A 12,943-nucleotide genomic window follows, 5' to 3' on the forward strand; every position below is an offset into this window, starting at 1 on the left:
ATTGCGCCGAAAGCCTTACTGCTCAGTCGAGCAACGAGGAAGGAAGAAAAACACATGAAGGTATAAGTATAGATCTGCCACTTATTCAAGGAAGGAGCAGGAAAGTGGGTGCGCCCCTTCCAAGACAAAAACGGCACAGAAAGGAGTAACAGATAAATCACATGATGTAGGAGGGTAAATGTTGCATAAGAGTTTCCCTTCCCCACTGGGCAGGTAAGGAGTTCGATTGTATATACTTTGGTTCATTGTACACGTTTCAAATTACAAGGTGAGGGCTGGGCGCGTTGGTCACGCGTCGGGGGGGTTCAGGAGGACAAACGCAGAGCCGCGCTTATCGGCGTCTGTCTGCTGAGGCTTGCGCGGACAGGCACGGATGACGAGCGCTGCGATGAGCGAGGGGCGGAATGCCCGCCTCACTGACTTGTTGGCCGGCCACCAATCGAGAAAGGAGTATGCAGCAACTGAGTATAAAAAGGATGCTGGCGGCCGGCGCTCCTTACAAACGACGTTGCTTCGAGCACGCAAGCCGACGTGCCGGCGCCGAAACCTGATACGCAGTCACAACTGGCGCTTGTTATTCCTCCTCCGCGTGCTACACAGTATGTATATCTACGCAGCGGCGGTTGTAGCCTGCCCCATCTGAGTATCACGTGCCGCGATCGGCCGCAATCGACCGCGCTCCGTCCACGCGCTGATAGTGCGAGCTCCAGAGAGAGAGCGTATCAGATCATCGTCGCCGGATCACGCCTGCACTTGAACTCGCCACTGAGTCCACGGCGTGCGGGAAGGATTGTCTCCCGGACTTTACTGACTCGCAGCGCACACTTGCTTGATTGCTGCTAGCTGTCGGTCATAGGAAGTGAAGACTCACCGACGAGTGCCTGCGACTGCTATACTGGAAGACTGGAGGGCCAGTTCCTCGAACACCGGCAGTTCACGCACGAACGTCGCGGCACGCAGGATAGTTTTCCGTCGGAGACGAAGAAAGACAAAGGAAGCTGCGCTTCCCCAGCTCTGCGCGATGGCTTTCATGATGCCGGTCGTGAAGCAAGACTACGACATATACTCGAGACCCAACAGCCGGAAGAACTCTGTGTGCAGCACAAGTCCTGGGACGAGCAAGTCTCGCAACAGCAGCCGCAACAACAGCATCTCGTACTCGAGCTCGCCGACGCAGACCGTCATCACGCCAGAACAGGCACGCAAGATTATCCAGCGAAGACGAAGCCGTGGTATGTCCGAGTGTCTACCCGATCTCAGGGAAATTGACCACGAAGAACCGCGCCAGCGTAGGAAGAGCAGCCTGGGAAAGCTGTCCTGGTCATCGCTTCAGGCTGCCCTGCAGAAACTGAAGCCCGCCGAGCCGAAGAGCAAGTCGCAGACGTCAATCGAGGAACAGGAGTCGTGACATTCGTGCAATTTGCCCGTGCCGGCTGTGGTTTCTGTGTATATAGGACCTGTACATAGACATCGGGGGATTCGCAACGCTGGTGCAGAGGCGCTTCCATCTATTTGTGCATATTTACATGTTTTGTGCGCGCAGAGCTGTTCACGTGACGTTATTGTTCTGTACTTTAGCAGGACACTTGATATTGTCGGTCAATACCACGCCATGACATTTGTCATCGAGATAACTTGCGGCAAGCGTCCGCATCCTCTGTACTTTCACAAAGTAGTTAGTTCGTTAATTATTTAATTCATAAGTAATCTGAACGAGACATATACCATTTCTTTTGTCACTAATGTCGTGGAGCCATTTGAGTCGCATTGTACTATATTGTATGGCTGAAGGCATGTGTACAAAGCTTTATGCATGTATACCTTTTTCATCGTCATTTAATATTCGTACAGTCAGCATGTTTTCGGCGTGTTGCAACACTGATCATAAGTTACCGCATTACTTTAACGTGATACACGGATGCGCAAACAGCTGACTGATATTCTGCATCCTTGGCTCCTAACGCGGCCAGAAAATAGCACACCAATTCATCAAGCAACCGCGTGAGAAATGCAACTGGATGGCCAAAATGTTGAATGTGCTTCGTTGATGGCCGACTTCGTACAGTTCGTGTTTCACAGCATGCTAGCTACCCTGGGTATATGAATTTCTCGTTGTATTTGCCGTACCAGTGCCTGCAAGACCAAAGTTCAGTATTCTTATTTCTGTCAGAACCTGTAACCATGTAGTCGCGATTTCTAGTTCATTTTCTTCGTGTTTATTTTTTCCTGGCATCAAATAAAAATGTGGCAATAATGAATGCATAACGTATTCATGAGTCGTATCCACGAACGTCGAGTTCGCAGTTTCGCAGTTCCTAAATCTCCGCGCACATTATCATTATCTCGTTTCTTTTGCCTGCATTCAGAAGAACATCGAGTATACAGCTCGGAAGGAAACGAAACAGAGCGTCTACAAAATAAAAATAAACGGGAGTTGGAGCGAAATGGAGTACCACAGTGTCTATTCTGCAGCTAACAACTACGCACTCAGTTCCAGCTCGCCTAGATTTTGTATTCAAGAAGCCGTCACCTCACCCTGCAGCTGAAATCATGCAGCAGCAAATGTAAGATGCCGGTATCTCTCATTCTAAACTTCTTTTTGCCGTGCTTAATCAGCTGTTAATGTTGTTTTGTTGCTTACACGCTAATTAACTTTCTAAGTCTTGCCATGTGGCACTGAACTATGAGAGTTTCAGTGTCATTAGAGAGGCAAACGGCGTTTAAGAAATATATGCGTGTACGCTTATTTCATGCTTTTAAGCTTTCTTTTACAGAACAATGTAGTTGCAGTTCAGTTCATGAGCTACACCGCCAACAATTAACGGCCTACCAAGCGATGAAGATCAAGTTCGCGGGGAAATGAGATCGTACTAATGTTTGTGACACGCTAAATACCGTTAGGGTTCGACCATAGCACGCTGTCTTTCACAGAGTGTTTAACAAGGTATAGCTGGAGGCACTTACAGGTACCAAATCCTTAACTCGTTTATGCCGAAAATCGATGTTCCAGAATGTTCAAAGCCTCAATATGTAAGTGTATCATATCATTTCCAATAAAAGGCGCACAGAGAAAAGAGGAACCGCATCCCGGCCATGTCACAGGAATCCTTGAACACCATTTCATTTCGACACATTGCGGCAGCTACCGCATCCCACCTCGTCCGTGCGACGTGTGATATCGTCATCGCCGAGTGGATTTTATCGCCCGTGGTTCGAGAGATTGCACTGTACCATGAATCACCCATTATCTCCGCGATTCTGACAACGAAACAATTCCACGTATGCAACTCGCCTCTCGACATACAAGGGTCTCTACAGCTTGGGAAGGAAGTTACAGCACGAACACCTAACTGTCTTCCATTTTCGAGCACTACTTAATGGTCAAATGTCGGCAGGCACTCTTCTCGTAAGGTAACGTGTTAGCTGAGCTTGAAAGATTGAACATTTTTTTAAAGGATCGCGATGGGCTTAAGCCAACCCCGTCCTTTAGAAATATTTTTCAAAAGAATATCATTATATTACGGATTTTACCGGTGGCCGAACTGCTTTCATGTAAAACCCAAGTAGGTCTAACTGTCTTCCTGTACACGTTCATGCATGTTCACAAGGTACAGAACAAAGCCGTGCTGAAATTGCCTATTTAGTCACAAGCATGGCTAGACAACCTATGGTTTAGAAGAAAAAAAAAGAGAATGAAACAATTATGCTTTTTTGTTTTCTTTGTTTTAATTCACAAGACTCAATATGTTAGTGAGCATCTCTTCAGCGACAGTAATGGGTGACAGACAAAGAACTACCGGTCGTAACATATCGTAACATATTAGGTTATAAAGAATGAAGGCATAGTAATCTTTAATCAACTACCAATGTTCGGGGTCTAAATGAAATCATAACGCAGTCCAGACAGTTCTTGGCGTTGTAACTTTGATCACGCGTTGATCAAAGTGCGTAAACCATGTGTAAAGCTATAACAACGGCAATCAACTGAAAATAGAACCTTCCGCTTTTCAACAGCCATGCCAAACAAAAGTGCGCATCCATGGGGTACTTACTCTGCAGGAAGACGCAGTAGCGCACCCAGGATCTCTGCCGGGGGGGGTTGACAGTTTGCCAATACTATCTAAACAGCACTAATTTCAATTTCTTCACAGGAAATTGTCAAAAAATACGCTTTTTGCGAGTGTTCAGACGATTGCGCGTCTTACATCTTAGTTGCAGTACTCAAATGCGCAAGGAAAGAAAAAGGGTTAAACAAAAGGGGGGGGTTAAGTCGGCCTGAGGGAGGGGGGGGGGGGTTAAGTCGGCCTGAGGGAGGGGGGGGGGGGGTTACATGCGCCACTGGGAAGACGGATTCGGGGAAAAGCTGGGTGATCAAGAAATGCTTCGCCTGAGCAAGTTCTATCGACGATACGCACAAGATCTCTTTCCAAAAAAGTCCTTCTTGTTTACGTACTTTCAAATGATTCGCTAGTTTATTTATCTCTCTTACAAGGGATATGAAAAGACAAATTCAAACTTACTTTCTTTTCTTTCTTTCTATTTGAACAGGCAAGAAATAGACCGATTGCGAAATACTACAGATAAGCAGATATGCATGAGGGCCAACACTATTTTCATAAGACATCTTCTAGAGAACTTTTCATACTTGCGGCCGTTAGATTAAGAGAAGGATTGCAAAAACACGTCAAGAATATACTCGCAGCAAGCCTTTGTGTTCTTGAATTTTAATAGTACGGGAGAATTACGACGAGGTTCGTGAATACAAACAGGAGACTTAACTAGCGATTAGGAACAAAAATAAAATTCAGTGAGCAATAATAAAGCTAACATACCAAGTTGTTTTGTTGGTGTTGTTGTTTGTGCTTATGCATCTGACTTCTACAATAACACCACACGTCATTCATTTTATTCGATTTATCTTTCAGCAGTATAATTAATCTTTTCAGAGACTTCAACCAGTGATGGTAGGCTTGACTCATGTGTTTATCTGACATATCCAGTGCGCGCTGGCATATTATCTCACCTCTGCTGATAAGCGCCCTACTACTGAGTGATGACTCAATACGTGCGAAGGAAGAATCGGCCGTGAGGCATCTTGTTACGTTCATGACATTTCGGTAACCGTGCCAATGTTTACACACGGTGTCACGTGCCTTTCTTTTGGAGGCAATCGGCTACAGAGTAAATAACAGCTGCCGCTATCGCTTGCGGCGCGGTCAAGAACTCGTGAGAAAGACTAACACGGACAAATTCCTCTCTCTTGGCTCAGTTTGCCATTGACGCTTGTCGATAAGCTAAAAAGGAGGACACACATCAAATACGTTGAAATGGCAAACCTTGATAGCTAATGCGGCGTGGACGTCACTAGCTGTGATAATACCCGCGGTCACGCGGTTTCTCGACGGCGGCACAAGAAGGTCGGGCGCTCGGCTTAAGAGCACATTACGCAATTCTTTTGTGATGAAAGTGTTCTCATAAAAGTGTATGTGCGGAGGACTAGTGATAACGTAGGGCGCGTCAGCGATGACACTTTTCGAGAATATTGCACATCACTGAAGTAGTTGACGTATTACCAAAAGTACCATAGAACAAAATAATAAATGCGACAATTTAACTTTTTTTTTCTCATTGTACACATGAAATCTTTCTGTGCCACAGCTCTTGTTAATATTTAACTTGGAAGACTGTGGTTGTCTGCCGCTCTGAACTAACCTTTTTTCTTTCGTCTAAGCGTCCTCGCTGATGATACCTTCAGACTGTATTACGCGTCACTTAAGCGACAGATGTCATCAGCACGAACACTCAAGGATAAATGATTGAACTCTCGTCTTGTTGCACACGATTTTTGTGCCACAGCCCTTGTTCACATTTAACTTGAAGTCATCGTTTATCTGCCACTGTGAATTAACCGACCACGACGTTTTTTGGCGCCCGTTAATCAGCGTGTCGCTATCCCGAAACTATGCCGCACCGTGAGACCACGACGTTTTTGGAGCCCGTTAATGGGCGTGTCGATGACTCGAAACTATGCCGCTCCGTGACAGTTAGTGTGTCGTGGCTTGGAACTGGTGAACGTACTATGCCGCCCACGTTGACCTTGCACTAAGGTGTTCAATAGCTGAGCCAAATAACTCTTTTTTTTTCGTTATTGCCACATTGAACAGCACAATTACACAAACACACACATTCGAGGGAACAGACTCCCGGAACTGGCTTTGCGCTATCCCGTTAATATTCGGGCATGTTTAACAATGCTTCAACTCTTGGGAGCCATTCAGGCTCTGGGGTTTAAAACTAGTACACAGTAATAATTATATTGATGCTGTACTTGAAATATAGCCGTAGCGGTTTCGCGTCTATGTCAGCGTTCCGCACTGCCATCCTAGATCGCCAAATGCTGTGGAGGCCCGAGAGCATAATGAGGTCAAATGGAATACCATCCTCATTTTGAACTGGCAAAAATCGTATACCGAAAGAGTCCACAGGTGGATATTTCTTGAGAGTACGTTGTAAGATGTCCCAGACGAAAAATGCTTCCCTACAATCTAGGAATACATGCTCGATCGTTTCTGGCTTCCGACAAATGAAACAGTGAGTCCCCCAAGGTACAAAAAATCCCTTTCCTTCCAAATAAGTTTTCACATCTAATGTATTTGTATGCAATTTGAAGAAAAATGCTTTAACTCCTCCTGGTACACTCACGCTTTTCACTCGTTTAAGAACGTTTGCCCATGGTACAGCACAATATTGTGATCTATACAGAGGAACTGGTAAGACAATGTCACACAGATCCTTGTATAGTTTTTTTCGCGACACAGTCCAAAGATAGTCCAATGAAAAACGAGCCTGCAAGAAAATACATGACAGGTAGACCTCTTTTAGGTATCCACCCAGGCCTCCCGGCATACTTTCCGACGTGACTACAAAGTTTGGTAATGCTCTTCCTAGTCTAAATTGACAAACAGTTCGTAAAACGGGGTCTGATGCATCGCGGAAAAAACATGAATCGGTTAACTAGCTGCCTTATGTAGAGGTGCGACAGACTCACTCCTCCGTAGCGCACACGTCGAAATAAGTTGGTTCGCCATGTGCGCTCCCACGTAGATGCCCAAAGGAAAACGGCAAGAACTCTATGCAACTTTTGCACATTCACGCGTGAACAATGAATTACTTGCATTATATACCAAAGTTTGCCTATTAAAAACAAATTACACATCGTTGCTCTCGCAAAAATTGACCAGTAAAAGCACTTAAGGTTATCAGCCTTTTCGCGCACTTAGATAATTTTCCCTGAGGCAAATAACTCGCACACAGTACAGCACTCATATAACGAATCGACTTATATATAGCCATCTGTACTATCGCCACAGATGTGCCGATAGTTGTTTCTGTTCTCCACGGAATTACGCAGTGAGAAACAAACGGTGCCTAAATATCCTCACTGCAACAAAGATACACCTTGAAGAGCGTAATTCATTAAAGTGAAGCTTTCTGTGCCTTCTCCCGCGTGGAATAGTGTGTGTGCTCAGTCAGTTTCTCGCCAACTAAAGTGGTTTGAACCCGGAGACAGTTGCAAACAGTGTCAATCTCGGAGGCAGCGTAATCCGCGGTCACGTGGGTTGCGTGGTGCGATTCTATTTGTCTTACCGTCTTGCCTCGCAGGCACATAACCGACACGCTGTAAAACGCGGTGCAGAAGATGACCAGTCCCACAGCATTTAATTACCTCTTCATGAAAGCATCGCGCCTCGTCGATTTCAACATGCGTGATGGATCTGCATATTTTTTTTTTTCAGTTCCTGGGTTACATTCTTCATTCGTCGCAAAGCAAAGCGGCTGGTGGGGGTAACTTCTCGGGTCGTCGTGTTGTGCCTTTATACCAGCGTTATCGGCGGCGTATAGGCTCTCCAGCAGTAGCTCTTACCTTCTATGCGGGCCAAGGCTACGGAGCAAGTCAAGATTTCAGCCGAGGCAGTCAAATGTGGGCAGGGAGAGATTAGATAAGCAGGCGTTACGGAGTTTAACGCGCCTTTCTGGAACATCTCCGGCGCGTCAGGAAAGGGAGGTGCCGAAATGAACGGCGTGCGTTCGGTTCGGTACCAATTACATGCACGTTTTCTTAGCCGCTTCAACTAGCGCGTTCTTTATTCAAGCAGACTCCGGAAGAAGCGCGAACAGAAAATGCGATTCAGATTGCCGCTTGAAGTATAGTAAACTTTTAGAGCTAAGAAGCATTTTTTTAGTGTAGCTCTTAGGCGCCCATTCCTGCGGCGAGCGTCGGCGTCGGCGTCCCTCGTCACCGAGCGAATGAGCGCGAGGAGGAAAGCGGAGAGAAGGATATGGCGAAAGCGTGAAAAGAAAAGCGTAGGGCCACGCAAGACGGGCTCTACGATGGCTACGAGATGGCGCCAGAGTAGCGCGCGTCGTCTGTTCACCAATGACACCACCGATACCATATTGGCCTCGAGGACATACCATGGCGCCATCTGCTGGAATCTCTCCGTGGCGTAGAAAGCGACATCACGTGATACCGGCTGCGAAGTGTTCGGCATCTCCAGCGAATCGGTCGCGTTATTTTCCAAGTGTTTGCGTGTTTTAAGCGTTGTATGTGTAGCGTCTTGGCTGCAAAACAGCCTAGCGCGTACGTCCCAGTCTGGTGAGTGGTGCAGCAAAGATATTTAGCGAGCGAGCAACCTGATGCTTTCATATTGGTTATTCAGCTCGCATGATCTTTCATAAAAATAGCTTTACGTAGTTTTGCCGCAATAACAGTATTGTTCACAGAAATCATCGCGGGTTTTGCGTCTTGCCAATTTTGACAGAATTATCCTGGGATGATGATTTATCACCGGTCTATTGAAACACGTGAAACTTCAATCGCTTATATTTTTCTCTCCTCAATCCGTGCTTCCACGGTGTGCGCGCGTGCGAGTCGCATGTATCTCTTTGCAGGGTATTTTGACTGATGTCATATCAAGTAAACAAGCTACAAGCTCTTTTTGCATCACTTGCTCGATTTTTACGACTCTTACGATCATCATATTTCGTTTAAAGTGACTTTGTCAGCCAAGCATCTCGCTACCGCTTCGTTTTGTGTTACGAGTGAAAACTCGCACCGGGCTCGGTTGAATACGCCTGGCACTGCGGCACCGAGCAGTGAACCATGCTGAAAGAGTGGGCAACTAAATTGCTGCCTCGGGAATAAAACACGTTATCTACAATCCCATAATCAAGGCTTCAATCGCCCAACCGGCGAGATGCGTAGGGTGCGACAAAGAAGCGAACGCGAGTCACGTGATGTCACTTTCTACGTCATAGCGACAGCATCGCCGGTCTCCCCAATGGTGGCCCTCAAGGCCAATATGGAAACGAACCGCTGCATGAGCGGAGGTCTGTCTGCGACGGCTGCTGTTAATCGCGCCTAATCGTCACCCACGCGCTGCATCTCGAGATCGCTCGATTAGTGAGGCAGTCGCGCCACACTTCGCTCCATATGCAGCGTGCCGCACGAGACAGATTGTCCGCGCCAGCCAATATATCGCGAAATGAAAACGCACTAAAGGCATAGTGGGCCAACGAAATGTTCATGGTTGTTCGTATTAAAGAATATTTTTGAAATAATGCAAATTTAACTTATGGCGTGTCGGCTCTACCTTTTTTATTATGCAAGTCATGTTGCAGTACAAGGCAACTGGCGACAAAAGCATTTGGGTCCGGAGTGTATTCATGGTATATGAAAGTATTGTAGTACGTATTATACGATTCGGTATAAAACATGTACCCAGCACATAAAAAGAAAAATATATTGACTATTGCCTGGATAGGAGGAACTTCCTTGATAAAAGTACTAAGTTCACCAACTTCTTTACTCTTCCGGGTAATTATTCGATATGTTACCGTCACTATATGACAATAAGTGTATTCTGTGGCCACTTATATAATATGCCTTCAGTAAGTTAAGACTGCTGTGGTGACACTGTCATGCATCGTAATTCGGCGTAATTAAGGACGAGGCTTAAGATGTAATCTTTGGGCTGATTACTGTGGGAAGCATGAAAGCAGTTTTGTATTACCTAGAAAAATAAAACGGCATTGTATTAAGTTTACCGAAAAATAGCGCGCGTGATGTATTCCAAGAGCGCCATATTGTTTTAATTGGGCGTCTCCGCAGAATCATCAGCGTTACATTTAGTGACTATCGTACAGTTCTAACCTATTGCCTCCGAGATTGCCGGCGGAGCCGCCGACAATTGGTTAGGTCAGAAAAGTCTCAGACGTCGTTGAAAAATAATAATAGTAATTATTATTATTATTATAAAACATTTATTTACCATGTGCAGGAACAACCATGAGGTCTGAGTGCGGGTGCACGCATACATTCAAAAGAGAAAAAGAAAAAGTAGGAGAATGGCAGCAGAACAATATCTGAAACTATCACAGAACAACGCAAAGCTCAGAAAAGAGCATTGACAGTGAGTTGTGAAAAATATCAAGATCATGAATATAAGCGTTATAAAGGCCCTGTATTTTGTGGACGGTTGAGTGTTGGTGATGACAGGCAGGAACAAGGAAAGGTCTGTGTTCTCTGGTGATCTTGCGCGGTATACGAAACATGATACAACGTAGGAGTTCGGGGCAGGTAGGGATACCGTGAACGAGTTTGAAAAAAATACAGAAGGTGAGCGCGATTACGTCGGCAGCGAAGTAAGGGCAATGGCAATAATCCAACAGCAGGGCCCAGAGTCCGTGTTAGCAAAGCGGTGATGATATATGCTTAGAAACTTTTTCTGGACCCGATCTATAATGTCACTGTTGGATCTAGAAATGCCGTTCCAGACGACCGACGGGTATTCGAGTTGAGGAAGACAGATTGTTGTGTACAACTTGCGGAATGGTTAGGTCGAATTGAATTATCTCGACAGTCTGCGAACAGAGATAAGAGAGCGCATACGCCCCATTGCAGCACGTTTAGTGTGAGCTGAAAAGTGTGAAGTTCTTTAAAAAAGTACACCGAGATCATCGATCTCGCAGACGTTACACAATGGTACAGAATCTGCAGAACAAGAAAAAGAAATGTTTGCTATTCAGCAAACATTTGCATGACTTTCGTCTTAGCAGCATTCAAGGTGAGGTATTCACCAACTTTGCACCACTTATAAACAGAAAAGAGGTCGGACTGCAGGGTGCGACAGTCATTTACAGTGTGAATTTGCTGAAAAAATCTTGCCCACCGTGGTGTTTTAGCGGATCTGGTGTTGCGCTGCTAAGCACGAGGCCGCGGGATCGAATACTGGCCGCGGCGGCCGCATTTCGATGGGGGTGAAATGCAAAAACACCCGTGTCCCCTGCATTGGGGCACGTTAAAGATCTCCAGGTGGTCAAAATTAATCCGAATTCCCCCACTACGGCGTGCCTTCTAATCAAATCGTGGTTTCGGTTCGTAAAACCTAAGAAATCAGTTCAATTCGTTTAAAATCTTGGTGTCATCGGCATATAGACGGAATGAATAATTTCTTAATAGCAGAAAGAACGTTATTAATATTTTTTTAAATTGGAGTGGACCTAATACAGATCCTTCAGAAACGCCACTAGTTGTCATGTAAACAGAAGACGTTTGTCCATTGACGTTAACATAGCATGATGCATTAAGAAGGTAACCGCACAAGATATTGACAATAGACGAGTCAACATCAATGTGCCTAAGCTTGATCAGAAGCGGTCAGTGACTGACTACATCAAATGCTTTACTGAGGTCGCAATATATGGTGTCTACTTGCCTCCTTTGGAGTACCGGCATGGAGATCTGTGTCATGAAGCTTGCGAGATTTGTGATAGTGGAGCGGCCGGTGAGGAATCCATGCTGATTCGGAATCAATGAGTTCTTCACAGTAAAATACAATATGTTGTGAAGAGCGAGTTCAAAAATCTTAGACACAGCACAGAGAAGAGAAATCGGGCGATAATTCGAGACATCGGTTTTGCAGCATGCAGACTTAAATACAGGAAAAACACGACCAGTTTTCCACATGTGAGGGAAAGTGGAAATATTCAAAGAGTTATTAATTGTAGATGTCAATACTGGGGCAAATGTACTGCTTTAAGCTTTTAAAATTGCGGTGGGCTTGCCATCAGGGCCGCAGGATAGGGAAGGCTTCAAGCGCTTAAGGCATTCGCTGATGAGATTTTCATCAAACAACACAGCACTAGATGTAGGGACCATCGTGTGCTGCTGACCGCCACCAGCGTTGAAACCTAAAGCTTTATATAAGGGTGAAAAATCGACAGCAAAACAATTCGCGACTTTTTGGACTTGTACTCCTCTAGAGTCGAGTAGGCGAAAAAACTCTCCGTGTTTAGCGCGCTTGCGGATATACTTCCAAAGTTCCGCCGGCCGGACGCAGGCGCTCTTTTCCAAGAATGCAATATGAGTCGTGATCCCGCTTATAGAGGCGTTTGCAGAGACTCAGAAAAAAGTGGAATTCTTATATCCATGCACTCATTGGGCACAGGACTTCTGCGTTACGGATTATAATAGTAATTTCTAGCTCTAATATTTTCATTATTACCGTTACTGTAACTACCACTCCCCACCTTTTGACCCGCCAGCTTCTTCGTCAGTCCCGCGTTGTGTGTATGATGATGATGTATGGTGTTTAATGGCGCAAGGGCCAAGTATGGCCAAAGAGCGCCATGCCAGTGTTTGTGAGTTTGCAGTGGAGCGATGAATTCTGAGAAGTAGATGAGGCGTGGCTGTAAAGGAGCCTAAAAATAATCGCTGTAAAGAACGTCATTAATATTTTTTAATTGGTGTGGACCTAATACAGATACTTCAGAAACGCCACTAGTTGTCATGTAAACAGAAGACGTTTGTCCATTGACGTTAACATAACATGATGCATCAAGAAGGTAACTGCACAAGATATTGACAATTGACGAGTCAACA

At 45.5% G+C, this 12,943-nt stretch overlaps 1 protein-coding gene across 1 annotated transcript; it reads left to right on the top strand.

Moving 5' to 3' along the window:
• The first annotated feature begins 320 nt into the window (after nucleotides 1-320).
• On the top strand, nucleotides 321-2,258 carry LOC119456132 (uncharacterized). The gene has a single exon (XM_037717744.2). The coding sequence runs from the start codon at nucleotides 1,022-1,024 to the stop codon at nucleotides 1,406-1,408; it is 387 nt and encodes a 128-aa protein (XP_037573672.1). The 5' UTR covers nucleotides 321-1,021; the 3' UTR covers nucleotides 1,409-2,258.
• Nucleotides 2,259-12,943: the final 10,685 nt, after the last annotated feature.

Source organism: Dermacentor silvarum, chromosome 6 (assembly GCF_013339745.2).
Source record: "Dermacentor silvarum isolate Dsil-2018 chromosome 6, BIME_Dsil_1.4, whole genome shotgun sequence".
NCBI lineage: Eukaryota > Metazoa > Arthropoda > Arachnida > Ixodida > Ixodidae > Dermacentor > Dermacentor silvarum.